This window comes from Spinacia oleracea, chromosome 4 (assembly GCF_020520425.1).
Source record: "Spinacia oleracea cultivar Varoflay chromosome 4, BTI_SOV_V1, whole genome shotgun sequence".
In the NCBI taxonomy this organism is placed as follows: Eukaryota; Viridiplantae; Streptophyta; class Magnoliopsida; order Caryophyllales; family Amaranthaceae; genus Spinacia; species Spinacia oleracea.
The window spans coordinates 172,819,864-172,845,868 of record NC_079490.1 but is presented as its reverse complement, the minus strand read 5'-3'; the positions used below and the strand labels follow the sequence as shown (position 1 = coordinate 172,845,868).

General features: G+C 41.0%; 1 protein-coding gene and 1 long non-coding RNA gene across 2 annotated transcripts; one reads left to right on the top strand and one right to left on the bottom strand.

Annotated features, from left to right (window-relative positions):
- Positions 1-389: 389 nt before the first annotated feature.
- Positions 390-2,417, top strand: LOC130460093 (uncharacterized). The gene is made up of 3 exons (XR_008920014.1): positions 390-791; positions 1,340-1,401; positions 2,043-2,417. It is a non-coding gene; the product is annotated as an uncharacterized lncRNA (long non-coding RNA).
- Positions 2,418-6,143: 3,726 nt separating this feature from the next.
- On the bottom strand, positions 6,144-12,614 carry LOC110793329 (uncharacterized). The gene is made up of 9 exons (XM_021998195.2): positions 11,990-12,614; positions 11,379-11,433; positions 11,173-11,251; positions 11,024-11,069; positions 10,835-10,933; positions 8,626-8,694; positions 8,187-8,544; positions 7,918-8,072; positions 6,144-7,354 (listed from the first exon to the last, which is right to left on the bottom strand). Exons 1-9 carry the CDS (start codon positions 12,464-12,466, stop codon positions 6,425-6,427), a joined length of 2,268 nt encoding a protein of 755 aa, XP_021853887.1. The 5' UTR covers positions 12,467-12,614; the 3' UTR covers positions 6,144-6,424.
- Positions 12,615-26,005: the final 13,391 nt, after the last annotated feature.

Here is a 26,005-nt window from a genome sequence, read left to right as displayed (position 1 = left end):
TTCTCTTTGCTCTCCACGTACATTGCAAGAATGAAGAAAATTCTTCATTCCTCTCCTTCCCTCAATTCAGTCTTGATTCATGCCTTGCTCCTCAAGGATTTCAGCTTCTCTTTCACTCTACTTGACTATACAAATCAGTCTTAATTCCAATTAGAATTCAACATCAGAAATCAAAACCAAATTTCAATTTTCATTCTCTTCTCTACTTCGACCATCACCACCATCGACAACCACTGCAACCACCGTCTGCCTCCAGCGCCTGCCACCATTATCACCACATCAACCACCCCAACCCCATTCTACCACCACTCGACCACCACCGCACCCCCACCATACTTTTTCCCCTCCCCTGCTCTCTCCTTTGTCGCACTCCCCCTGTCTCCTTTTTTTCTCCTCCGGCGCACCACCAGTGGTGCGACCACCACCCACAGCCATCTCACTCGACGGTCGAGTTAGTTTTCGTTTCCTCCATCGCCGGCAAACCACCACTTCCACCGCCACAACACCGCACAAAATCCCCTGTTTCTTTTCCTTGTTTTCGCCCCTGTTCGTGTTGTCTCCCCTTCCTTTTCTCGTGTTCTGCCGCCGCAAACAACCACCGTCGCCTTCTGGCGCGATTCCGTGCTGCGTCGCCGCCCAGACCTCCGGTCACCACCTTCCCCTCCGTCCTCTTCGTTCTCCCCTGTCCCTCGTTGCTCCCCTGCGCTTTCAATTCCAGGAACCAAGTTTCAATTAAAACTTTGGTTTCCCAAATTCATTTAAGCTGGCCCAATTTTTATTTGGGCTTTGGGGTAAGTGGCATATGATTTTTATGTACAGATTTTTCCACATAATTAATAACACTTACTTTTTTTTTAAAATAAATAAAGTTTGATAAATTTAATTGTGTACTAATAAATCGTTATTATTTTTCAGGTTTAATTATTGATTTTACTAAAATAAATTACTAGATTTATTTAACAAAACGAAATTTAAAAAATATTTATAAAAATCGATTATGATATATATATATATATATATATATATATATATATATATATATATATATATATATATATATATATATATATATATATATATATATATATATATATATATATATATATATATATATATATATATATATATATATATATATATATATATATATATATTTATACAAAAGAAAGTTTGATTAAAATTTTGATTAATAATATTTTCAGTAAAATATGAAATTATATTTTTCTATTAAAATTCGTTATTTATAAATTCTTTACTTATAAAATTTATTATTTATAAAATATCAATTTTAGGTTATTGTCATTTTAATAACTAATTCAATGATTTAATATTCTGAAAGAAATCGGACTTGGAGCTCAGGACGAACGATCCATCGAACAGGAAGTATAAACTACGGTTGAGGTAACATCTATTGCTAACACCCACAATCCCCTTATGAACTGTGTTTTATGAGATTATGAAATATGTTTATAATGATATGTTTTTATTGGATTGTGGGATATGAAATATGTTTATAAGTGTGTTTTATGAATGATGATATTTAAATGTGTTTATGAATGATTTTATAAGAATGATGTTTATGAGTTACGAATAAGATACGAAACATGATAAATAAAAGTGTAACAGGTTCTGGCAGTTAGTGGGGTTACTATTTCTAGGTCGTGCACGTACCGTCGTACCGCGGGACACCCAACAAGGGAGAGTGCTCCTTGAGGGTTACCGCAAGCTAAAAGAGAAACTATTTAGGTACGGGCGTATGTCCAACAAGGGAGAGTGCTCCTTGAGGACTATCGCAAGGTGGGAGACGTCCCGCAAGGCTAACTTGTCAGTTACCAAGTAAAATGAAGGTTTTATGAAAGATAATGGGAACTATTAAAGTTTCAAGTTATAAATGATGTTTTATTATAATGCATTTATGAAAGTGTTTTTACTATATTCTATTCTCCCCTGATTGCAAAGTAAATAAAATGAATTGAAATGAGTTTACGCTGTTAGGGTAGTATGTTACTGGGCCTCGGCTCACAATGTTGCTTTTGTTTTAGGTACGAAGAAGATCATGTGATGCCTTAGAGTGAGGATGCAACCATCAAATTCACGATCGATGTTTAGTAAAGATAACTATGTCTCACGAGTAATAATGGATGTATTAACTAAACTCTAAGTTTATTTTCAAGTATTGAGTTAGATTTTTAATATAAATGTTTAATCAATGCTAGAAGCATTTATTATTAAAGTTTATGTAGTAATTTAAAAAGGTTATGTCGCCTTGTATTTCCTACGAGGGAGATACGGCAGTAACGCTCCAACTAAATTAGGGTTTTCGCTGCTAATTAAAGATAATTAACCTAATTAATGGTGTTTAGAAGTCGGGGTGTTACATTTGGCGTTCTGTTTATGATTCATTCACTTTATGTGATTTTCACATGCATTAAAAAAGTAAAGTCAATAGGATTTGCATAAAGATTGAATCTCCAATCTTGGATTTAAACATTAAAGCATTTACCACTAACACATGACACATTTCATGTTATCATTGCGAAAAAAGTAAGTAAATGAAAATATTACTCTGTATTAATATAATAATAATCCGGGACATCACACGTTTAAAACTAGTGTTATTTTCAAAAACCGTGAACATTTTTCTGGTGCATAAGAGTGATGGTAACAGCTACACGACAAAGTGAATTCTTTTAAAAAAGGTTTTCTCTCCCTTCTCTCTAAAAAAAACACCAAAACCCTAGATCTTCTTTGGCTTGTCGGCGGCCTGATTTTGCCGTCCAATTCGGGTCGCCGGCAAGCTTCTCTATTCATAGCTTAGGGTCTGCATCGTCGTAGTACGGTTGTTTCTCTCGGTGGAGAAGTCGAAAGAGGAGTCAAGCATCGCTTCTACCTTCTCTTAGTTCGTCGCCCCTTCTCGCCGAGTTCTAGTTTGTGTCACCGGAGTATGAGCGAGATGATTAATCGGATCTGAATTTCTTCAACCTTGGGTGACCTAATTCCAAAGCTATCCCGAGCGCCGCCGCCGTTAAACACGCCGGTAAAGGTAAAGTTAGGGTTAGAGTTTCTAATTTGGATTAGGTAGAGTTAGCTTAGGGTTGTTGGGTCTGATTTCTTGCGGGGTTTTAGTGTTTTAATGGTATTCCTAGTCGCTGTCGTCTTGCGGTTTCGGTAACCCCGATCTTGACGGTTGGTAAAGACTAGAGGTCTGGTTTTTAGGGGTTTTGGCTATTTTCATCGGTGCTTTCCTAGTTGTCGTCGTTCTTGCGGTTTCGTTAACCCCGATCTTGACGATAAAGGTGTAGACTAGGTTAGGGTTTCTGTGTTGGTGTAGTATAGCCAAATTCGTTGTCCCTTCAGACTTTGTGTGCCAAGGTTTGTCCCCCTATCGTTCTCCTCGTTGGTGTCAGGTTGTTGTGTGGTTTATTTAGTTGTTTTTTGTGTGGTTTCCTTCAAATGTTCGGGGTTTGCAATAGCATTTGGGTAGAAGTAATGGTGTTCTTTTCTTTCATAAGTAGTTTCTCTTTTAATGCGGTCACTTGTTGTTTAATTGGACTTCCATTGTGGGGTTGTCCATATTGGTTTGTTGTTGAGTTGGGATTAGTTATTTGGTATGGAGAGATGTTGTTAATTGGTATCCTTCCCTCTTCTCAAGAATGGTGTTTGGGTGTTGGAGGAGGTGTGTTGTGTGTTAAGGAGGAATCAATTTTCCTTGTTTGTGGTCTTGGAGGTAAAGTTTTGAGTTTCATGTCAGGGATAGGAGGTTTATGTGGGAGGGGGTTTTGGTGTCCATGGATTTTGGTTGCTAGTTGGTCTTTGAGGTTAACTTATGTTAATTCTCAATTTAGGTTAGTGATTAATTAGAATGTTTCTCATCACTTTCAAAAAATCTTATTTGAACGCTGCTCTCCTTTCGGAGGTTCATAGTATGCTCCCCGAATCACTTATAGTGATTCATGAGGCTTGTGAGCAATTCACAAGTCATATGCAACCAATTCATGTCATTACTTCTCTTCCTTTCCTTTCTTGGCTATCCAAGTTTCACAGGTGTTCAAGGGAATCTCTCAAGGTTTACCAATCCAGCTACGACTCAATTTCAAATAAGGAAAACAGAAGCGGAATTGGCTTTGGCACGCTATGCATAATACGGTGTTGTAAACAAAGTCACGACAACGACCAGGAGGCTACAAGCGAAGAACGTGCTACCCTTATGGCTTTTAGAAGCTTGTTGTTAGTGTTTTGTGTAACCCTCATAGTTTGTAGTTGTAGTTTGTAATAGTTTGTTTTATATATGCAAATTAAGCCAATGTCAAAAAAAAAAAAAAAAGAAGAAGAAGCTACACGACATATAATCACTAACTGGTAAAAACCCTCTACTACGATTACGGGTAGATTTTATCTCATCTTACGTAGTCTCTTATGTCTTATTAACGAATATCAATCCCATTGATTACATGTAGACCTGTCAAAAATCAACAAGAATTGAAACCCGAACCGAAATATTGGATCTTGAATAAGATTTTGTGACTCATTACTTAATTTTATCCGAAAAGTAATGGATCAAAATCCGACTAAACTCGGTTTTAACCCAACTTATCGAAATGTTGTATTTATAGTAATAAATGACTTTATAAGAAATTTTAATCACAATAAACACGTTGTTTTTACTATTGTTGGGTGGAAGAGGGAGTACGCGTGTTAGAAGCTCTCAACCCGTTGATTCAAGAAATCAAAAGTTACCTTCCCGAATGAACCCAAATCAGAAAGTAGTTTTTTATAATCCGAACCAACCCACTCTTTTGACAGGTGCAGCCCGGCCCCAACAGGCGGGTTTCTCTTATACGGGATATTCTCTGACTGAGATTAGTTGGGTATTCCTTTGGTCAAAGAAGGGTCGAAGTTGCATTCATAAACAGCACTCTTTGTTCCCTCACCTCCTTCTAGTCTCTGTTGATGAAGTTTTCCTTTATAAGTAGTACAGTACTCCGTATAGTAAGAAAACAAATGAGATAACAGACGATACTGAATAATAAAATGCTTTTGGTTGAAAAGAGTTGGAGAGAATACCATGGTTGAGTTGAAACTTGATATAAGGGTGAGTTTATCCCCAGACTCACCTCCAATCTTCAGACTCTGTTACATCAGCTTTTCACTAACTTTTTCATTATTCAGACTCACACAAAACTCACCCTATTTTTACACATTATCCCCAGACTCACTTCAGACTCACCTAACTCTTAAAAATAATATTTTATGTATATATTTTTTTTGGTACATTTTCTAAATAATATTGAAACTATGTTTTCTTATATATAAACAAATTAGACCGGATCAAAAGGCTCCTTGGGCCGGGTTCGGGTCGGGTTGAAGACATAAAAATTTGTCCATTATGTTAGGGTGGGCCGGGCCAAGCTTCGGGGCAATTTGGTATGCCCAAAAACCCGCTATTCGAGCTAAAAATAGCGGGTGTTTCGGGCCAATTTCGGGTCGGGTCAAATTTATAACTAAAATTGTTGTTTTGCGTTGTCCAAAGCCCGTAAAATTTTTAAAAAAATCGTGTCGGGCCGGGCCTTATGCCCAAAACCCGATAATTTTCGGACTGGGTCAGGCCGGGCCAGCGCCCCGGGCCCATATTAGTCAGCTCTAAAACAAAGTATTTTATAATTCGAGAAAAAAAAATGAAAAATAAAACAGAAAATGTTAATTTCGAAATTGACATATATTCCGTACAAATTAGAAACAATAATACAACATATTAAATTCAAAAGATCTAGAACATAAATTTAAAGGCAAATGAAACAAAATAATACATAAACCATCAATAATTTAGTTGAGTGAAATAAGATAAATTAAGTTTAATGATGTGGCATGATTTGATTGGAGGAATAAAAAAGTGGAGTCTTAAGAGAGTCTTGAGTGAGTCTTGGATTTTCAAACTCACTTCAAGACTTGGTGTAGTCTTTTACCACATTATCCCAAGATTTAGGCTTGAGACTCACTTCAAGACTCCCTTCAAGACTAGGGATAAACTCACCCTTAGGCGAATAGCCTAATTGACTGTAAATTTCATTTTCAGGTGTCTGCCTTTTCCTCGGTCAGGACACCTCGAGAAATAATCCCAAATAACTCAAATAAAGAGGGGATCGGAGGATAATTGTTTTTTTTTTTTTATGTATAACATTTATACTATCTTGACATAAACAAATTCTAAACTACACCACAGCTTCCAATTAATGTTACATGAGAATGAGACACCTTTTCACTTGCTAACCTAAGAATTTCCCATACACAAATCTGTACACGAACGAACAACTACTACTCGATTTAATAATACAGTTAGATACGGCTTCACTCAATCGCCCCATAACGAGGAGCAAGAATCTGAAACCCCGTTCACCGGCGTTAAAAAGTAATTAAAACCTCAACACTAGAGCTGCAATGCCAAATCTGTCTGCACTGAATCAGCCTTTCCACCACAAACTGGAGATCCCGGTGACTGGAATCCAACATTTAGATCAAGCGGTGTGGACCCAACCTTTTGATTGGTCCCCGTTTTCTGCAAACCATCAATAGGTTTTATTGTACAAGAATTTTCCAACTTTGCTTCTCCTAAACCATTACTGTCGGTGGCCGGCTGTGTCTCGGTTCTGGAGACTGTCACAATTGATGGATTGGACTGAAGATTGAACATTGTAGGTCTTCCTGCCCCAATCATTTTCCCCATCTGGGCCGCAAAATTAAGCCCGTAGCTACCGTTATTATGCCCATTAACACGGGAATGCACACTCCAAGTTTGATTAATCGGACATGGGTTTTCGGGTCTCATGGAACCACTGCCATTATTTAATATGTTGACCACAGTACTCGACGGCGGACTCGCACTAGCTTCAGGTGCAATCAAGTTGGGCCCAGCACCAGTGCTGGGTACGTTGGAAGAAGAAAGTGGAGTGGCATCATTACCAGCAACTGGAGGACAAAGGGGTTTGCCTGATTCCTCATTTACATTCGATGTATTACACGGTTTTTGTGACTCAGACAATTGCTCCCCTTCTGTCTTTAACACTGACCCATCACCACTTGAATCTGCTATACCTTGAGTATGAGCAGACGATGTATCTGTAGGTGCAGGCAATGAGGACGGTGGCGGTGTTTTCTGACCAACAGAAGCAGGTGACTGTTGCTGCATCAACCTTTCTGCAGGAGCTTCATTTTCCCCTACCCATCCTGGGCCAAACTTGACAGCAGTCGGTAAGCATCTCTCAATCTTCTTAGACGCGACTTTCCAAGCAACAGGTCCAACTTTTGCAGCAAATCGTGCCAAGCTCCTTGCATAACCATACTCTGTATGAAGACCAACCTGGGTCACACAGATAAAAAAATACAAGTCAGAAAACTGAAGCAAGAAACGTCCGGAAGTTGGGACCAACAGAAATCAAGGACTGCACATTTCTTTTTTATGCATATACCATTAGTCAGACCACAGAGGATGAAGGATTGATAGGGTTAGCAAAGAACCTAGTGCACATCATCTAGGGAAAAAGGGCGATATTGACACACTCAAAAGACATTCTGAATGAGAAACACTGATTTCAGTTTTAACAAAAGAACCTACATTTGTTAATTTTGGGATCAAGTATTCACGTATTCCCCAAAAGATCTCCTCATCCATACTAACTCTATTACTTTCTGTAAGGAAACAAAAAGCATTAAAAGCAGGACCACGCCAATATGCGGTATCCAATTCATCTTCTGGATTATGATGTTTTGGCTGATAGCCTGATATCATGCTAAGCCTTGCCAAGTAGCAACTCAAACCACCACAATCAAGCTTATTGAAAAGAAATGACTTCATGTCTGACAAGAATGATATACAACACTAGAAATTGTTATTACTCTGTATTTCAAGTGATGAATACTTACAGCAATTAGCTGCTTTCTTTCTCTGTCGAAGGCCGTCAATACTGAAGGTTCCTGTCCGCAAGCTGATGAGTAGGAATTGTATGTATTTCGTCTAGTTTCGTCAAGCACGATATGTTTCTTTCCATGCTTCATTAAAATCCCCTTGGAAGCAGAGCCTAATAAAAAAAATCACAGGGAAAACATCAAACCTCCTAACAGAACAAGCACAAGAAATATGAACACTGAGTGGGTCAGGGTCGGGGAGCACATTTAGCATGATGGGTGCTTACCTGACATGTCATCAGCTCTCTCATATCTTTCAGCTGACCAACCAATATAAGTCTCACCAACACGAGAGCCATACAAGGACCGTGAAAATGAATCAGTTGATCCAAACTTCTCCGAATGAGATGCCTTCCTCACCTCATTGTTGGACCGGTTAGTAGTTCCGCCAGCAGTAGCAAGAGTTGCCTCGGGAAAGTCAGAGTTAGCCCTCTCTAGTGGAGGTCTACCTGGTGGTGTCTTCAGATTCTTCGTCGGCGGTCTTCCCCTTCTTACAACCTTGGGTTCCGGTTCGGGTTCATTATCATCACTATCTGCCCTTAAATTATCAAAATTTCTTATAGCCAACTCTTGTATAGACCGTGCCTGGTAAGAAAAACAAAATTAAATAGAAAGACATAAATAGCATACAAATTTTTATGGGAGAAAAAAGGAAATTACTTTTACCTGTCTAAAGTAGATGGTATCTGCAGCATTATATTGCATTGCATTGGAACAAATCAAGAAAATATCATTCTGCATAACAACAGAAAAGTCAGAAAAATGTTAACTGGCAGTGTCAGATAAACACACAGTTATACTAGGTCATATAAAAGCAGTCAAACACATGGCAAACCATACAATCAACACCCCTTCCCACCCACCCCCCGTCAAAAAAATAGGGTTCAACACAAAAACATATGGTATGATCGGTATCGCACATAACGAATCTTTAAATATAGAATTGAGCATATGGTCATGTATAATTCCCCAAATCTTGCATAGCATCAAGGTCTCAATCAATTTAAATTAACGATCTTGTATTTTTATTAGCCAACTCTTTAAATAGTCCACCAGATTTCCAGAATTCTATGCATATGTAGAGTTAAGATCAAGAAGAATATCAAAATAGGTGAGAACTTGAGGTTTAGGCCTCTTTTTATGGAGTATCAAGGAGAACTGGGAGTCTGGGAGAGTATAAACTAAATTCATGCTGCTGTAGATAAAATCATGGTGTCAGAATCACATCATAAGGCCCTCGAAAATCCAGATATTGAAGATCCATATTCCTGAGTTTCGAGGAGAATCTCCAACACAATTGAAGGCTTGAAGCTAAGAATCTAAAAAAATTATGTGGACAACATCCACCCAAAAAAAGTAAACCATGTAAATGACAGTCCTAAACAAGAACTTAACCCAGCCTCTACCCACAAAAAAAGTACTGACAAGAAAAAGCACTGCTCCATCTCCTCACACAACACTGCAAACTGTAAGCAAACAGATCGGCAATGAAAATTTACAACTATCAGAAGAATCCATTCTCATATACTGGGCTGCCCTACAGAACTCAAAATCCAATTAGTCCTACAATCAACAGCATCCAAAAGCAGAGTCATGCATGCTGTAGACAAGCAGAAATGCTGAGAAGGAAAATCAAACAATTTCAAAGGGAATTCTCTTTTGTAAGAAGGATTATCCATGAAAAGCCCATAGCTCAAACTGCAAAGTCCAGTTCATCCTGCAGCCGCATCAACCAAGACAGCATAAATATCATATGATATTCTACAAAGATGATGAAACCCAAAATAAGACCTAATACTACACATAGATAAAGAGGGAAAATCAAAGTTCCTTCTTTATCTTGGCCTCTTTAAAGGACATAGTAACTAGCCAAGTTAATATTTGCATCATGAACCCTATTTTCTCTGTTTCTAGTGCTCTGTGATCATTTGTTCTTCTTATCTATCTGTATCTCTCCATTTCTCCTTCTGTAGCCTTAATTTTCCCAAACAAGAATCTCGCATCCTGAAATTTCATGAGTGCTTCTTATGTAGGAGAGCTTCTTCCAAACTGAACCAGAAGTCCTAATTCCAAAAAAAAAATCTACACAAATGCCATGAATTTCAATTTTAATCGAAGTGACAGGAAATGTGGTCATTGACCTACACTGGAGAGTTTTTCCAATTCCATGACTTCTACCAAAGGTACTGTTGAGAGAAATTAGTGCAGCCAACTAGTTCACTCTGTCCAGGATTCAACCTTGATCTCCTAATAAAAAGCAACCCCACAATTATAGCAATAAGCTAACACTGCCCAAATTTCTGGCTCATCCTTCCACCAATTTCTATAGTAAGCTCCTCCTCTTATCCCATTTCCTCAAGAAATGAGAGCAATCAAGCACTTGCCTAATCACCATACACAAAACAACAATAAAACAGTTCATGCAACGACCATTAGCCTACTTTCTCAATCCACTGACACAGTAAACGAAGAGGTGAAGAATCATGGCATATCCTGCAATATACGCTTTGCATATACAATTTGAAAATAGTAGTCCTGATTCGAGGCCCTTAAGGTTCAAACAGTAAAAAAATGAGAAGAGTAAACATAGGTTATTCCTAAAAAAAATCACAAACTGAAACACACTCTTTCCTCATTAGTCATTCCTAATTCAGCTTAAAAGAAGTCATGTATCCTAGGATAACATAGAGTCTAAAGAAAAGGACAGAAAAAGACTCTCATCAGTCCTAATTTGTAAAATCCATAACTGTATAATTTGTAAAATTCACGCTCATTAAAATCAAAAGCTGAGCATTAAGCCTAACAACTATCAACCACAACTTTGCCTCAATATTGTGCAGGCAGATATAAAGAAAAAAATTGTTACAAAACAAACCTCAAATTGTTCCAGGGTAGCATAAGCACCATTGGCAAGCTTCTTCCTTACTGTACTAAAATCCATTGGGTCCGATATGACTTCGTGGTAGTCTGGAAGCTGTCAAGGAAAACAGACAACACATTCAAACAAGAACCAAACTGGCAACAACTGCCATGATGTTAAACAGCATCAGTACTTTCAATTCACCTCTTCTGGGTCCACTGGATCTGCAAAAACCCCATAAGTATCCTTCCTGAGCACAGAAAAACTCACCCTCTAAGTATACTCAGCACAAGTCAAAAAGCCAAATCACTAAAAGCAAGATTAAAAAACCCATTTAGCTAAAAAGGTCATACTTTTGGAGTCTATCAAGAATAAAAAGCAACAAACTTTTATCGGGCAAAGGGGTCATAGATCCATCATCCAGTGTACACTCTGCAAAAATCATCAAAATTGACATTCAACACAGGATAATCAAAAGAGGAAAGCAAACACAATTCTACAATCTATACTCTAAGCTCGCAATTCATTTAAGAACATATATAAACTGATAATAAGAAACCTTGTTGAGTGCTCGCCTGCTTTGTTGTTGCAACAGCACTACCCTGCTTTTCACTCTGCAAAAACGAACCCAATATCCGTCAGCATTATATATTATCCACAATAAAGCAAAAATAATCTCAGGCAAAGCGACAGCTATATATAACCTGCATAGTAACATAGTACTTCAACCATATTTATTTTTAAAAAAAGGAAATATAGTTTAAAGTAAAGACAAAATTGAACTTTTTGTTGAGATGACAGTCTTATCATTTAATGCCCACAATCAACAACATAAAATACCCACTATTTCTCTTTAATTTAGGAAGAAATAAAAAAGATACCCAATTTATAGAAGCTGAAAAAAATCAGCAGCCAAAAAGATAACAAAATTCCTGATATCTTACACCAAATGAGGAGAGAGACCGAGTCAAAGTGCGTCACCCTCACTTCCAAATTAAAATGCGCGAAATTCTAGGAAGAATGTGTAGTAACGATTTTTCAAAATTATTAACACAATTAAACCATAAATCAAAGCTAGCTAAAAAAACCCGCGCTTTTATCAATTACAAAAAGAAAGCGTCAAAACCCCTCAATCAAATCCTTCCAACAAAGTAAAAAATAATATTAAACCTTATCAGTCTCCTCAACACCAGATCCATGAGAAATCGAATCAATTTTGCGCTTCCTGAGATTCAAACCAGGTGAAGCATCACCCTCAGGGCCAGATTCCGACCTCGAATTATTTTCTCTACCCTCATCAGAGTTCACCTCCTCATCATCTTCACCCCCTCCATTCGGCAATTTCAACTTTACAGCCTTGAGCTGCTGCTTCTTCTTACCAACACCAGAAGGAAGCTCCTCGTCGATGTCGGAATTAGGGTTAGGGTTCCGGCGAGTGGATCGGCGAATTCCGGCGGAGGAATTAGGGCTAGGGTTTGGAATTTTGGAATTGGGAATTTTCTTAACATTATTCTGAAATTGCTGTTTTTTCTGCTGAGATTGTTGATGTTGTTGTTGTTCTTGTTGTTCTTTTAAAGAACGCTTTTGAAGATCTAGGAGAGAAGGACGACCTTTCTTCTTCTTCTTCTCCACTACTACCTTACCCATTTTTTTTATTTTTCCTTTTTTTTAATTTATTTTGGGGGGGAGAAAGAAGGGGGGTTTTCTTCTGGTGTTGTGTTGTTGTTGGTTGTGGGTGTGTGACCCCTCTCTGTGCCCCTTCTTTCTCTCTCCTCCCCCTTCTCTTTTTTTTTCTCTTTCAATTTTTATTTTTTTAATGGATTTTTTTTATTGGGGTAGGGAGGATGAGGGAGCAGGCTTGTCACGTGAACTCACCTAATGTAGTTCGTGTGGTTTAACTTACACGTGCCGTAGAGTGTGTTCTTGCACAGTGGTAGTTTAGTCGTCTTTTAAACTTGTAACTAGTTTTTGAGCCCGTTCATGAGTACTTCTGATTTTTGGTAATATATGAATAAAATAGATGTGTAATTTGAAGGTTGGAAAAATATAAAAATTATATGTTGAATAAATATTGGATGTTAAAGGGGTGAAGTGAAAGAGACTAAAGAGTATATTAGACTATTAATAACTTGATGTTGAATAAGGAAAATGTGGAAGAGGCATTAGAAGTTGTAAATCATAGAAACAATAACGAAAAATTGAAAGAAAAAAAAACAAAACAAAATGATGGATGAAAGGAGAGATGCCACATGGCTTCTAATAATGAGATGTCACATGGCTTCTAATAATCTATGGTGTTCCTTTTTAAATATTAGGTATAGATTTTATCGACGACTTGTGATTTCAGTGATAATATATCATTTAAATAGAGGTGAACTTTGAAGGTGATATAACTTAAATGATGAATTATGAGTGTTAAAAGGAGAGATGGAGTGTAAGAGACTGACTGAATATATTGAACTATTGGTGAATTGATGTTGAATGAGAAAAACTAAGTAGAAAAGGCGTTAAAACTATAAAATATAGCAAATAATACAATGGAAAAATAGAAAGAAAAAAATAAAACTAAAATGATAGATGGTAGGAGGGAATGACACGTGTCATCTAACAAGTTATAGTTTCTCTTTTTAAATACTATGTACATTGATAAATGTCAAATATGTTAATCTTTATGAGAAGGATATATGATGAGTTGGGAACTTGGGATGTCATTGGGGCGGGTTAATAAGTGAGAAACGTACTTTACATTCGTTTTAATTAGGGGGAACGGATGGAAATTGGTAACTGATGGGGTAGAATGAGAATGGAAAGACCAACCTCCTAATCCTCCATGTCTCATCGATATCTCTAATTATGGCCTTAATAGAGTAAGAAACCCCTTTGCAACCACTCTTGCCTTGTACACGAGTCCTCTGAACTCCGGTGTAGCCTCTTTCTTCTTATAAACCCATTTTCACCCCCACAATCTTCTTGCCCTTTGGTGCAAGGCATAAGTTCCAAGTATTGTTCTTCTTCAATGATTTCATTTCTTGCTTCATGGCCATCAACCATTTTCCGACATCTTGTAGAGACATAGCTTCCTTGTAGGAACAAGGATCATCGTTGTCGGTCTCTACTTGACTTGCAACGGATAGAGCATATTGTACATAGTCACATGCCTCATTGTACCTATTTAGAGGCTTGATTTGCCTCTTTGCTCTCTCCACCGCAATGGATGTCTTTTGGGCACTTGGTGTAGCTTCACATGGCCTCCTTGGTGAGGGGTCATCTTCATGTGGATGCTCATCATATTCCACCTGAAGGAAATAATGCCCTTGGTCCAAGTATGCATATAATGTTAAGTCTAATAAATGCGGTTTCAGTATTAATTAACAAGTTAATAATTCAGTGAGATCAAGTGAGCTGAATGCCTAGCTAGAGGCCGCTTCAGTTCAAGTGGAATTAATGATATTAATCCACAGCTTACTCTTGACTAAACCCGTAGGGTCACACAAATAGTACGTAAACGGATCAAGTATTTAATGGCATTAAATACTCCATCTATGGATATTCGGAATCGACGGATCTTGGTTTTAGTGGGAGCTGAGATCGTCAAAGGCAAGCAAGTGAATACTCCGGAAACGATGATATCGCCGGAAACGGAAATATGGATCGTATCGGAAATATAAATATTATCCAAGTCCTAGATGTTGCCGGAAACGGAAACATGGTACGTATCGGAAAATATTATTGGAAATGGAAATATTGCCGGAATCGGAAATATTGCCGGAAACGGAAATATTGTCAGAATCGGAAATATTATCGAAATCGGAAAATAATTCCGGAAACGGAAATATTAAATATTTGTTCGAAGCGGAAATTAATTCCGGAATCGGAAATATTAAATATTGTTCGTATCGGAAATAAATTCCGGAATCGAGAGTTTAATCGGAAGCGTATCGTACGAATTAGCATCGGACGAGGCCTGCCAGACGAAGGCCCCGCACGAAGCCGGGCCATCGCCCAGCAAGCCAAAGCGCAAACACACGCCAAAGCCAAGACCAGGCCCAGCGCGAAGGCCAGGCCCAGCCAAGGCCTTGGGCGCGCCTGCATGCGGAGCAAGGGGCTGCAACGAGTGGGCTGTGCGCTGTGCGTGGGCCGTAAGGCCTGCGTGCGGTGCATTGCCACTCGTGTGTGTTACTCGGAATCTTAAGGCTACCGTGATTCGTGATATGATTAAATCTAATCCTAATAGATAAAGTTTGTTTAATTAGAGTCCTAGTAGGATTATAATAAAATAGATTTGAATTCTAATAGGATTATAATTCCTTTCCATAAACTCTATAAATAGGTGCCTAGGGTCACATATTTACATCGAGAATTGAAGTATTCAAAGGTAAGATTTTGGAACAAAATCAGCCAAACACTTGTAGCCTATTAGCCGAAAATTATTAGAACCTTAAGGGCGATTCTAGTTGGTCAAGCTTAAGACGGATCCGGACGTGCTGTGGACTATCTACGGAGGGACGACACTTGGAGTCCTAAAGACTTGTTCGGTTCGGGCGCAGCTAGGGAGGGCACGCTACAAAGTGTATGCATCTGAATTATGCTAAATGATTATGTGTAAATAATATGTTTCCTGACATTAAGGTTTTCTGCATGATTTATGTTTTGTCATATGTATCATAACCTAACAGTGGTATCACGAGCCTCTTATTATTTGCATGAACATGGTTAAATTTTACAAATTTGCAATGAATTAAAGGGGTGATTCGTTTTCGTAATTAATTACATATTGCGTTTATTTAATTATATGTACGCAGTTTTTCGGCAGAATACTCGTTACTCATCCAAATCGAGTGATTTTTGTGTCAATTTCGCATGTAAAAGGCATTCTAAAATTTTGACAAAACGGTATTTTTCGGCCGAACCCAGAATTCCCAAATTCGAAGCCTAACTATGACTTTTCGGAGGTTTTAGTTTTTCGAACGCAAAAGTTTGTAAATTTAAGATGTTAAATTGAATATTTGCGATTCTTGTTGATAAATCTTGAGTTTTTGATTGACCTACAGTATATGTTTAACAAATTTGAATGCCTAGACTTGTTAATTATACAACCTAATTTTTAATTATGATTAATTTGTTGAAATTCGAATAATTTAGAATTGATTTGTTTTTCATCATTAATTAATAATTTAATTAGGTATCCATGATTAAAATCCACCATAAAAATTGTTAATTTATGTTAAATTTTAATTTTTTATGACCTAGATTTGAATCCATGTTAATCGGAAATTAATTGATTAATAAATTTTTGATTTTTCGCCCTAAAATTATGAAATTAATATGTTTTATTAATTTGTCATTAATTTTTAATTAAAAATTTAAAATTTTTATGAAAAACGCCCATAAATGTTGCACGCACAAAGCAATGGAAGCTACGTGTTACCCTTAAGGGGTGTTGTATAGTGCGGGCACGCGACGACGAGCAAGGGAGCTCGTCGCCCGTGCGGTACGAATGCAGTGAGCAACCAAGCATATGGCGCGCGCGAGAGGCAAGGCAGTCTGGGCGTGTGTGCTATGTGCATGGGCGAAGGGCGATGGGCATGGCACGATGAGACGAGGCGCGCGCGCGAGGGCGAGAGCTGGGTCGCCCAACGTTCGCTGCTCCGCGCACCAACGAGCGTTGCCTTGCCACGAGAGCTTGCTTGTGCCTAGCAAGCGAGCACTCCTTCGGTAGCTGCTGCGATGCATGCGGGCGAGCAGGCTGCGCGCAAGCGAGGCTTGGCTTGCTGCGTTTGCGCGTGGCTGCTGCTGCATTGTGCCATGGGCATTGTAGACACCTACTTTTGTCCCCGTTCCCGCAAGGGAAAGGTTCGATGATGAAAGCATAAAAACTCCACTTGACAACGCATCTCCTATAAAATAAACGAATCTCGATTCCCCATTTCATTTCACCCGAAACCTGCTATTTATGGAAACCTTCTAAAAATAGTAACTGCCGTAAAAGGTAGCTTCTAAAAGTGGCAAATCATAAAAGATAGAAACCTGTCAGAATTAGGTGTTGCATTCCAACATAAATCCTAAATGAGATAGAAAACTGCGAGAATCCTATTCCTAATAGGATTTGGAAATAAGAGTTACGTATTAATTAAAATCCTAACGAGCCTAGAGTTCGTAACGGGCCCAGACGCATTCCGTCACAAAATTGATACGCGCTAAAAGACTCGAATTAATCTCAAACTCTACGGATTTTAGGAATCTGAATCTGACTAAACAAAACTGCCCAGACCCTATTTTCAACGCCTGGCTCTGGGCGCCGAAATCTTCGGCGCCCAGGCCTGGGCGCTGAAAATACCTGGGTACGTCTCTTTTCCTAATTCTTTGTAGATTAGAACTCTGCAATTCTATCTTTCCACGAACTCTTCCCTATAAATAGGCCCCTAGTTTCGACGTGAAAGAAGACACAACAACACATAATATATTCTGAGTATTGACTCTAAACCCCTTAGCCTAAGCCTCTCGCTGCGAAACTGTTCACGCGTCCTGTCGCAATCGATCCATAAATCGAACAGAACGTATCCTGTCCCATAATTGAGATTCTTTAAATAAAAAGGAGAAATAGCAAAGTCAAAGTGGTTAGTTTTCTGAGAACCGTGACGCACCTCTCAAGGGTGCGTCGTAATGTGTCCCTTTTCGATGATTTAACTGCTTTCCTCGCCCTTTTTATGAACTGTTAAACTAACCTAATATGATTGTTCTATCACGCCTAACAAATATAATATTTTTGGGAAATCGGATTATCATGCTAGGTCCCTTAATGCTATTTAAATCAGATAATCACGATCGAATTAGTATTATATGTTGCATATTGCTAAAATCAATTCAGATTAGTTTAATAATTAACGCATGTCCCTTCAATTATTTATGCTGAGCTAGTAAGGATATCCTGCCTCTAGAGTTATCGACGAGCGAATTACTCCTCTCGGTAGTTACAGTCCCCCAACCCTCAATCTCTACCTTGCGGGTGTATATTGAGAGATCCCCACACCAGGGATCACAAGGGAACCTACGGCCGTCGTGGTCAAACATAATTGCACTCCCTTTATGTCACGATAACCGGGTTTTGTCAGTTTTTCTCATTGTCGTTAAAAACTGAATGGCGACTCCTATATTACTAGTCAATTGGGTGTATACTCACAGGAAATCCAATTACACTTGATTGAATAAAAAGAATCGTCACACCCACAAGGGACAAGGTCACGCATTAGCCTCGCGCTTTTTCGACCCCCTCACAGTGGCGACTCCACTGGGGATAGTGAAGGAAATACTAGTGCTTGTAGGTAATCAAAATAGCCGAAGGGTGAAACGATCCTACCCCGCGTTTATTTCCCCATCAAGTTGGGACGACCTGAAAATCAGCATATTAATGTGAACGGGCAGAACATCATAACGAATCTCGGCTCCCTCGGGAGTTGGGACTAAGGATACCTTTTTTTTCGCCAATAGGGGGGTGCATACGCCGCGCATGTTTCCCACTCGGTACTTGTGCAGGTAGTACACCTATCCCGAACCCAATCGCTCGCCCATTAGGTCCCTCTCGCCTGCATGCCCCCTTGGCTTGCACTTGCGGGTTGGCCTCTTGAGCGAAATTCGTCTGTTGAAGACACTACCTCGACCGGGGCATGTGTTGGATCTACGATAGAAGCGGTACCAAGCCAGGCGCAAATAAACTACCCATAGAAGCCTATCATAAACTACGTGGCATATTTAATTTTCAAATCCATGTTTGTATCGTAGTTATGTGTAGCGAAATATGTGATTGTGTGTGACAAACTATCCTAGAAAACCAACGACCTTAAAAAACTGCCCAAACATTCATAGACTAATTTGCAAAAGAGTTATACCGAAACACGTGTTCCGCAAACCCGAATGATCGCCACAAAATAAGCGACGCTCGGGATGGCCTGTAACGAATCCCGCAAACGCTGCCACGCGTAAAGGACGTTATTAGGTAAGCACGCAAATCGAAGTCGCATAAACAGAAGACAGAAAACGAGAACCAGCCAGGGACGCATTTTCAACGCCCCTGGCTGGGCGCCAGAAATTCTCACGCCCCTCGCTGGGCGCTGAAGTTGCTGCTTGGCCTTCTGGACAGGCGCAGCAGCTTCGGTGCCCGCACTAAAGGAAAATACGTAGCAAAAAAAATGTTCATAAAAATAATTGCTACGAGGGCGTAAGGAAAGCACTCGATTTCAAAAGCGACTCGCGAAAAATTAATAACTCTTTGCGTCGTTGTTAGGCCTCCTACGACGGCAATGCTCGACGCTAAAAGTCGACCATGCAAATAATCATGAATGTCACACGGGCAGAAATTTTCAAAAAACATAAAGAGTTCAAAGTGCACACATAACAGTCCAAATATACTAGTCCGCCTTAAGGGTAGTCATAGAATGTCTAAAAAAGCCGACTCACGAAACAAACTAATGTGTCTCCTACTCCACAACAATAATGCAGGGCCCCTGAGTACTTGCCCGTGATAGCCATCAAGAAACGCGATGGAAGAATCATATCCCGAACATCTGTACCTAGAGGTCGCACAAACCCAAGAGATGCATGCTCTGGGACACGACCCTTTACGTTCTCAAAGGCCACTCGCCCCAAAGAACCATGCTATGCCAAAAACACTCCCCAACTCACATGCTCTCGGGCTATTGTTTGGGTTAGAAAAGAAAAGAGCGAAGAAAGAAACAGAAATTATGGCATTAGTTCTCCAAGATGAAGTGTTCGATCCTACTAAATTGATCGCTCCATCACCCTCAAAAGATGACCAAATCCAACGAGGGTGGCGCAAGACTTTCAAATGGACTAATGCTCGTGGGATGAAGTTCAAGATATCTGCGGGGGAGGTCCGATGTACGAAGAATTAGAGTCTGAATCCGAGTCCGAACCTAGCAAAATTGTAACCCCTCCTAAAAATAGTTTAGACCCGGAAATCTCTACTCCGGGAGATCTTTTTGATGTAATGCTTCATGACTTTAATAAGATAAACAAAACCTTTGAGTATGTGCCGCTTAAAAATCAGAGTAATAATGAAGAATGTCTCGCCACTAATGAGCACGAAAAAGAGCCAGAAGAGGAATATACCAAACTAATAAAATCTGTAAATGAACAAGAACTCAAAACTCCTATAATTGAGGACACAGAATCGGTAAATATTGGAACAGAAGAAAATCCTAAAATTATTAAAATTTACCTCACCTTAACTCCCACTGAAAAGGCCGATCTAATCTCCACTTTGCGGGAATTCGAGGGTGTCTTTGCTTGGTCCTACAAAGACATGCCGGGAATAGATCGAGAAATCGCTGAGCATAAAATTCCGCTAGATCCCAAAATGACGCCAGTAAAACAAAAGCTATGGCGGCTCAAACCAGAGATAGCCTTGAAAATAAAAGAAGAAGTCACTAAACAATTAGACGCCGGCTTTATAAAAGTCTCCAACTACCCAGAATGGGTGGCCAATATTGTCCCCGTAGCTAAAAAAGATGGACGAGTGCGAATGTGCGTAGACTTTCGAGACCTCAACAAAGCCAGTCCTAAAGATGACTTCCCCCTACCTCACATTGACATACTAGTAGACAACACCGCAGAACACGCGCTCCTCTCCTTTATGGACGGGTACGCCGGATATAACCAAATACTAATGGTAGAAGAAGACATGGAAAAAACAACTTTCATTACCCCTTGGGGAACATATTGTTACACTGTAATGCCTTTTGGTTTGAAAAACGCGGGGGCCACCTATCAAAGAACAGCCACCACGTTACTCCATGACATGATACATAAAGAAATCGAGGTCTACGTGGACGACATGATCGTCAAATCTAAAGACCGGCACGGTCACCTCCCGACACTTAAAAAATTCTTCACTCGAATCTTGAAATATAACATGAGACTAAATCCACAAAAATATGTGTTCGGGGTAACCTCGGGAAAATTGCTAGGATATGTTGTTAGTACGCGAGGAATCGAGATTGACCCATCTAATATCAAAGCCATTACCGAAATGCCCCCACCAAAAACTGAAAAACAGATAAGGGGCTTCCTAGGAAAGCTGCAATACATTAGTAGGTTCATTTCCAAGCTTACTATGACTTGTGAGCCAATATTCAAAAAATTAAGAAAAGAGGAAAAGGCCGAATGGGATGAACAATGCCAAACTACCTTCGATAAAATCAAAGAATACCTAAGCAAGCCACCCGTCCTCTCCCCACCTTTGCCTGGAATCCCTTTACGCCTATACCTAACCGTCACGGATACTGCAGCAGGAGCTATGCTCTCACAGTGTGTACATTGATCCGAGCGAGCCATTTACTACTTGAGCAAGAAGTTCATACAGTACGAGACGAGATACGCAGAACTTGAGAAAACCTGTCTCGCCCTCGTCTGGGCATCCAAAAAACTCAGACATTACCTATTGGCCCACACTGTTCATATAGTGTCACAACTAGATCCCTTAAAATACGTGTTCGAAAAGCCCGCCCTGAGTGGTCGCCTGTCCAGGTGGCTAGTCATGCTCTCAGAATTCGACCTAAAATTCATGCCGGAAAAAACAATCAAAGGAAGAGCGGTAGCCGAATTCCTGGCCGAGCATGCCACGAATGAGGAAACCCCAGAAGCTTACCTCCTCCCCGACGAGGAACTTCTGATGATACAAGACGACTATTGGACACTATACTTCGATGGCGCGTCCAACCAAAAAGGATGCGGCGTCGGAGTTCTCCTAGTCAGTCCCGAAGGAGCCCATATACCAATTTCCGTCAAACTTGACTTCGAGGCCACAAACAATGCCGCCGAATACGAGGCCTGCATAGTCGGGCTAGAGGCCGCAGTTAGCCTCGGAGTCAAATACCTACAAGTCTTCGGGGATTCTTCCCTAATAATCAACCATATATCCAAAAGATGGAAGGTCCGAAGCACTAGTCTCTCAAAATATCAAGCTCACTTGGACCAAATAGTCGAGCAATTTGAAAAAATCGAGTATACGTACTTGCCAAGAGACGACAACCAATTCGCGGATGCACTAGCGAAGCTAGCTTCAATGCTCAACATCCCGAATGAATGGGACGGAATGACCCTTCGGGTCGAGCGAAGGAAAGAGCCGGCTTATTGTTGTGCCATAGACTCCGAACCTGAAAGCACCGAAGAAGAACCATGGTATATGGACATCCTTCGTTACAAAACAAGTGGGGAATTCCCCCCAAACACTTCCCCGCGAGCACAAAAGGCCCTACGCCTCCTCGCTTCACAATATAGCATAATTCTGGGAGAACTGTACAAATACACGCCGAATAAAATCAAGTTACTTTGTGTCCATCAAAACCAAGCCCAAAGACTAATGGAAGAATACCATAACGGCGTGTGCGGACCCCATATGAACGGAAAAATGCTATCCCGAAAAATATCCCGCTCAGGGTACTATTGGACCACTATGGAAACCGATTGCCATCACTTTGTAAAAACTTGCCCAAAATGCCAAATCTTCAGTAACCTTAACCATTTGCCTCCCTCAGAACTATACACCTTCACTTCTCCATGGCCCTTTTCCACCTGGGGTATAGATATAATCGGCAAGGTAACACCAACAGGCGTAGGGGGACACGAGTACGTTTTAGTTGCAATTGATTACTTCACTAAATGGGTAGAGGCAGTCTCCTATGCAAAGTTAACAGCCAAACATGTCGCTCGATTCCTAGAAAAGAACATATTCTATCGATACGGGGTTCCACATGAAATCATAAGTGACCAAGGTTCCCACTTTAGGGCCGAAGTCCAAGACCTGCTCAAAAAATATCATGTCAAACACCATAAATCCTCTCCCTACAGGCCGCAAATGAACGGCGCGGTAGAGGCGGCCAACAAAAATATTAAAGTCATAATCGAAAAAATGGCCGAAAATTATAAGGATTGGCCCAATAAATTACACTTCGCATTATGGGGCTATCGAACCTCAATCTGCACCTCCATTGGAGTAACACCCTACTCCTTGGTATACGGAATGGAAGCAGTCCAACCGGTCGAGTTGGAGATTCCCTCCCTCCGGATCGTCCTAGAAAGCAAGCTACCCGAAGCTGATTAGGTTCAAGCTAGGTACGACGAACTCGTCCTTTTAGACGAACGGAGGTTGAGAGCTCTACATCACGTGCAAGTGTATCAAAAGCGCATCGCAAGGCAATTCAACAAAAGAATCAAACCTCGAAACATCAAAGAAGGCGATTTTGTTTTAAAAGAAGTCCGCGCACCTACTACGGACCCTCGAGGAAAATTCCGGCCTAACTGGACAGGACCATATTTTGTAAAGACCATCCTACCTGGCAGAGCAGTCCAACTAGCCGACATAGATGGAGCGGAATTCGCTAACCTCACGAACTTAGACCAATTGAAAAAGTACTATATTTAATAAAATTCAGTCCGGAGTTAAGGCATCTAATAAAACATATTAAGACTCATAAGCAAACATTCTGCGCATTACTCTAAACAAACGGCATAAAACTCGATAAAGTAGAAAAAGCGAAGGACAAAACTTCAACGCCCAGGACTGGGCGCTGTTATTTCTCACGCCCAGGCCTGGGCGCCGATATTTCCTTCGCCCTAAATCGGGCGTCGTTCTCTCTTGCCACCTACCCTCCCGCTTCTACAAAGTGTTCGTACTCCTTTTTCTAACCCTCAAAAGAACCACGAACACTTGGGGGGGAAGCAGACGAGTAATGAACACCCTTTCAAAAAGTTTTTTTCAAAAAAGCTAGAACTACGCGCGACCTGATTCTGACAAGATACGTAGGCAATCCTTCTCAAGGATTCGGTCCAATAAAAAATTAAAAAATAATAAAGTCATGCAACGCATCAAGAAGAAAAGATATTGCAAAGGGCACTCTACCCTAACCCATGCACGGGCAAGACCAAATAAAATGAAAAAGCCACAAGAGTTTCCAGGAACAAGCCCAACAAAGGAGTATGACACGAGTCGGCAAAAAACAAAAATAGTGAACATGCATATGTAATACCCCAAGTAGTCGGTTAGTCTAAAAATATATGTGCACTCTTATATGAACTCATTATTTTTACGAAAGTCTTTTCCTTTTCGAAATTCGTCGTTGGTTTAGGAAGCTAATATTGCTATAATATGTTAAAACAAAGCCCACAGAAGGCTCAAAACATTCTTGCACCAAAAATCGCAAAAAAATATATATATATACATGCGGAACACAAGAATGAATATGTATAAAACAGGAGGTAAGCCTAAGACTCGTCATCGGCTCCATGTCTCCAAGCCTCGCCGGTCCATCCACTCCACTCCCCGTGGTATGAGGGACCCCAGCCAGAGTCACCCCGAAAATGAGGTTGCGACTGCAACTCGGGGCTAGGCTCTCGGGCCACCGACACGGAACGCCGCCTACGCTCCGGCTCGGACCTCTCCCCGGAAGAACTCACCCCCGCGTCAGAACGGCGATGCCGTAAGGGCGAGTGCCGTGCTCTCTCTCTCTCGCGACGACCGTGTCCCCCGCCCGAGGGACCCGCGTCGTCGGCCCCAGCACGCCTAGTAGCCGTCTGCATAAAGGGACAAAAAAGAGAGTGAATAACCGAAAGCCAAACCAAAGGTACAGATCAAAAGAAAAAAAAGAGAGGGCACATTACCCGAGTAGAGTGGGGGCTCCTGCAAGAAAGTGCAGACCGAGCTCGAACCAACGCGGACTTCATCCGGTTGATCACCCCCACCATCGCATTGGCCGTACGGGCCGGAACCTAAAACAAGAATGTCAGTAAAAAAGAAAGAAAAAATATAAAGAAGAGTACACAAATAAAAGGTGCATACCGCCTCTACTCCCTCAGGGAGCGGAGCATGGAAAACCCGGTCTTCCGGGAAGGTCTCCACAATCTCGGATCCACTCTCTCCGGTATACGAGATCCGAGCATCGGGAAGCACCCATCCCCCCAACAAAGGGTCAGGACCCTCCTGCACAAAACACAGTAGGCATAAACACATGGGCACGAACATGAAAACACTAAAATCAATACAAAGAGAGGAGGCAACTTACAGCGCCATGCTCCGGGAGACGAAGAGAATCCTGGATAAACTGGTAATAGCTAGCTCCCTCTATCACCAACTCTGTCGCCGGCACACCAGTCCTCGAGTGGACCCTCCACGACTCGCCTATCGAGCGAGTAGACAACATGGTCGCAAGCGGAGGCCTGGGCACCGAAAAAACCCCGACCGTCTGCATACGTACCCGCTCTCCCAGGTACCAGACAGGGTCCCGGCGGCCAACGAACAAGACCCGCATCTGGCTCAGGGCATAACTCTCCCTGACCGAAGCATGGGTACCCCTAAAAAAGAGCCATGGGGTCCAAACCACCTGTTTTCGAACAAAACGCAGTCAGATCTCGCACATGAAAAGAATGACGAAATACGAGATAGAGGATAAGATTCTGTACATGCTCAGGGTTCCCGTCCCGGATAAGATCCCACACGGTATCGGGCGGTGGACGCACTGTCAGCTTCTTCCTCCAACCCAACGGCGACCGGCAGGGAACTCCAAAGGCCTCTGCCCCTTTCGGGGAGCCAGCCAAGGTAAGTGCTCAAAGGCCCACAGCTGCAAAAAGAAAAGGATAATAAAACGTTAAAAAAAAGAGGCCGGGTAAAAGCGAGAAAAACAAAAGAAAGTCTAGGCACATACCTCGATCAAACGCGACACTCCCGCTAATGTAATCACAAAGTGACGTCTACTCGGGTCCGAGTCACGCACCGACAAACTCATCTGGCCGACAAGCGTCGCACAGCCCAAATCGCCCCAGCGATAGTCACCCAGTGTAGACACGTCCTCCACCATGCCTATCCACCTCGGGTCAAAGGTGTCAGTCGGACCCGATAGAAAAGTGGAAGTAATAAAATGGAGGTAGAACAGCCGAGCCTGTCTCGAAGGCGACTCCTCTACCCCGTGCTCCAAATCCCACATCAGGTCAGCGAAAGGAATCCCACGGGGCTGGTACGAAGGTAACCTACTACCCATCCACGAGCCCAGGAGCCTGGTACCCTCAGCAACAGTCGGCGATGGGCCGTCCGACCTCAGACGAACGGGGTTCCCTATAAAGGTCAAACCCGTCAAAGCTGTGTAGTCCTCATGAGTGATCGTCATCTCGCCCCAAGGA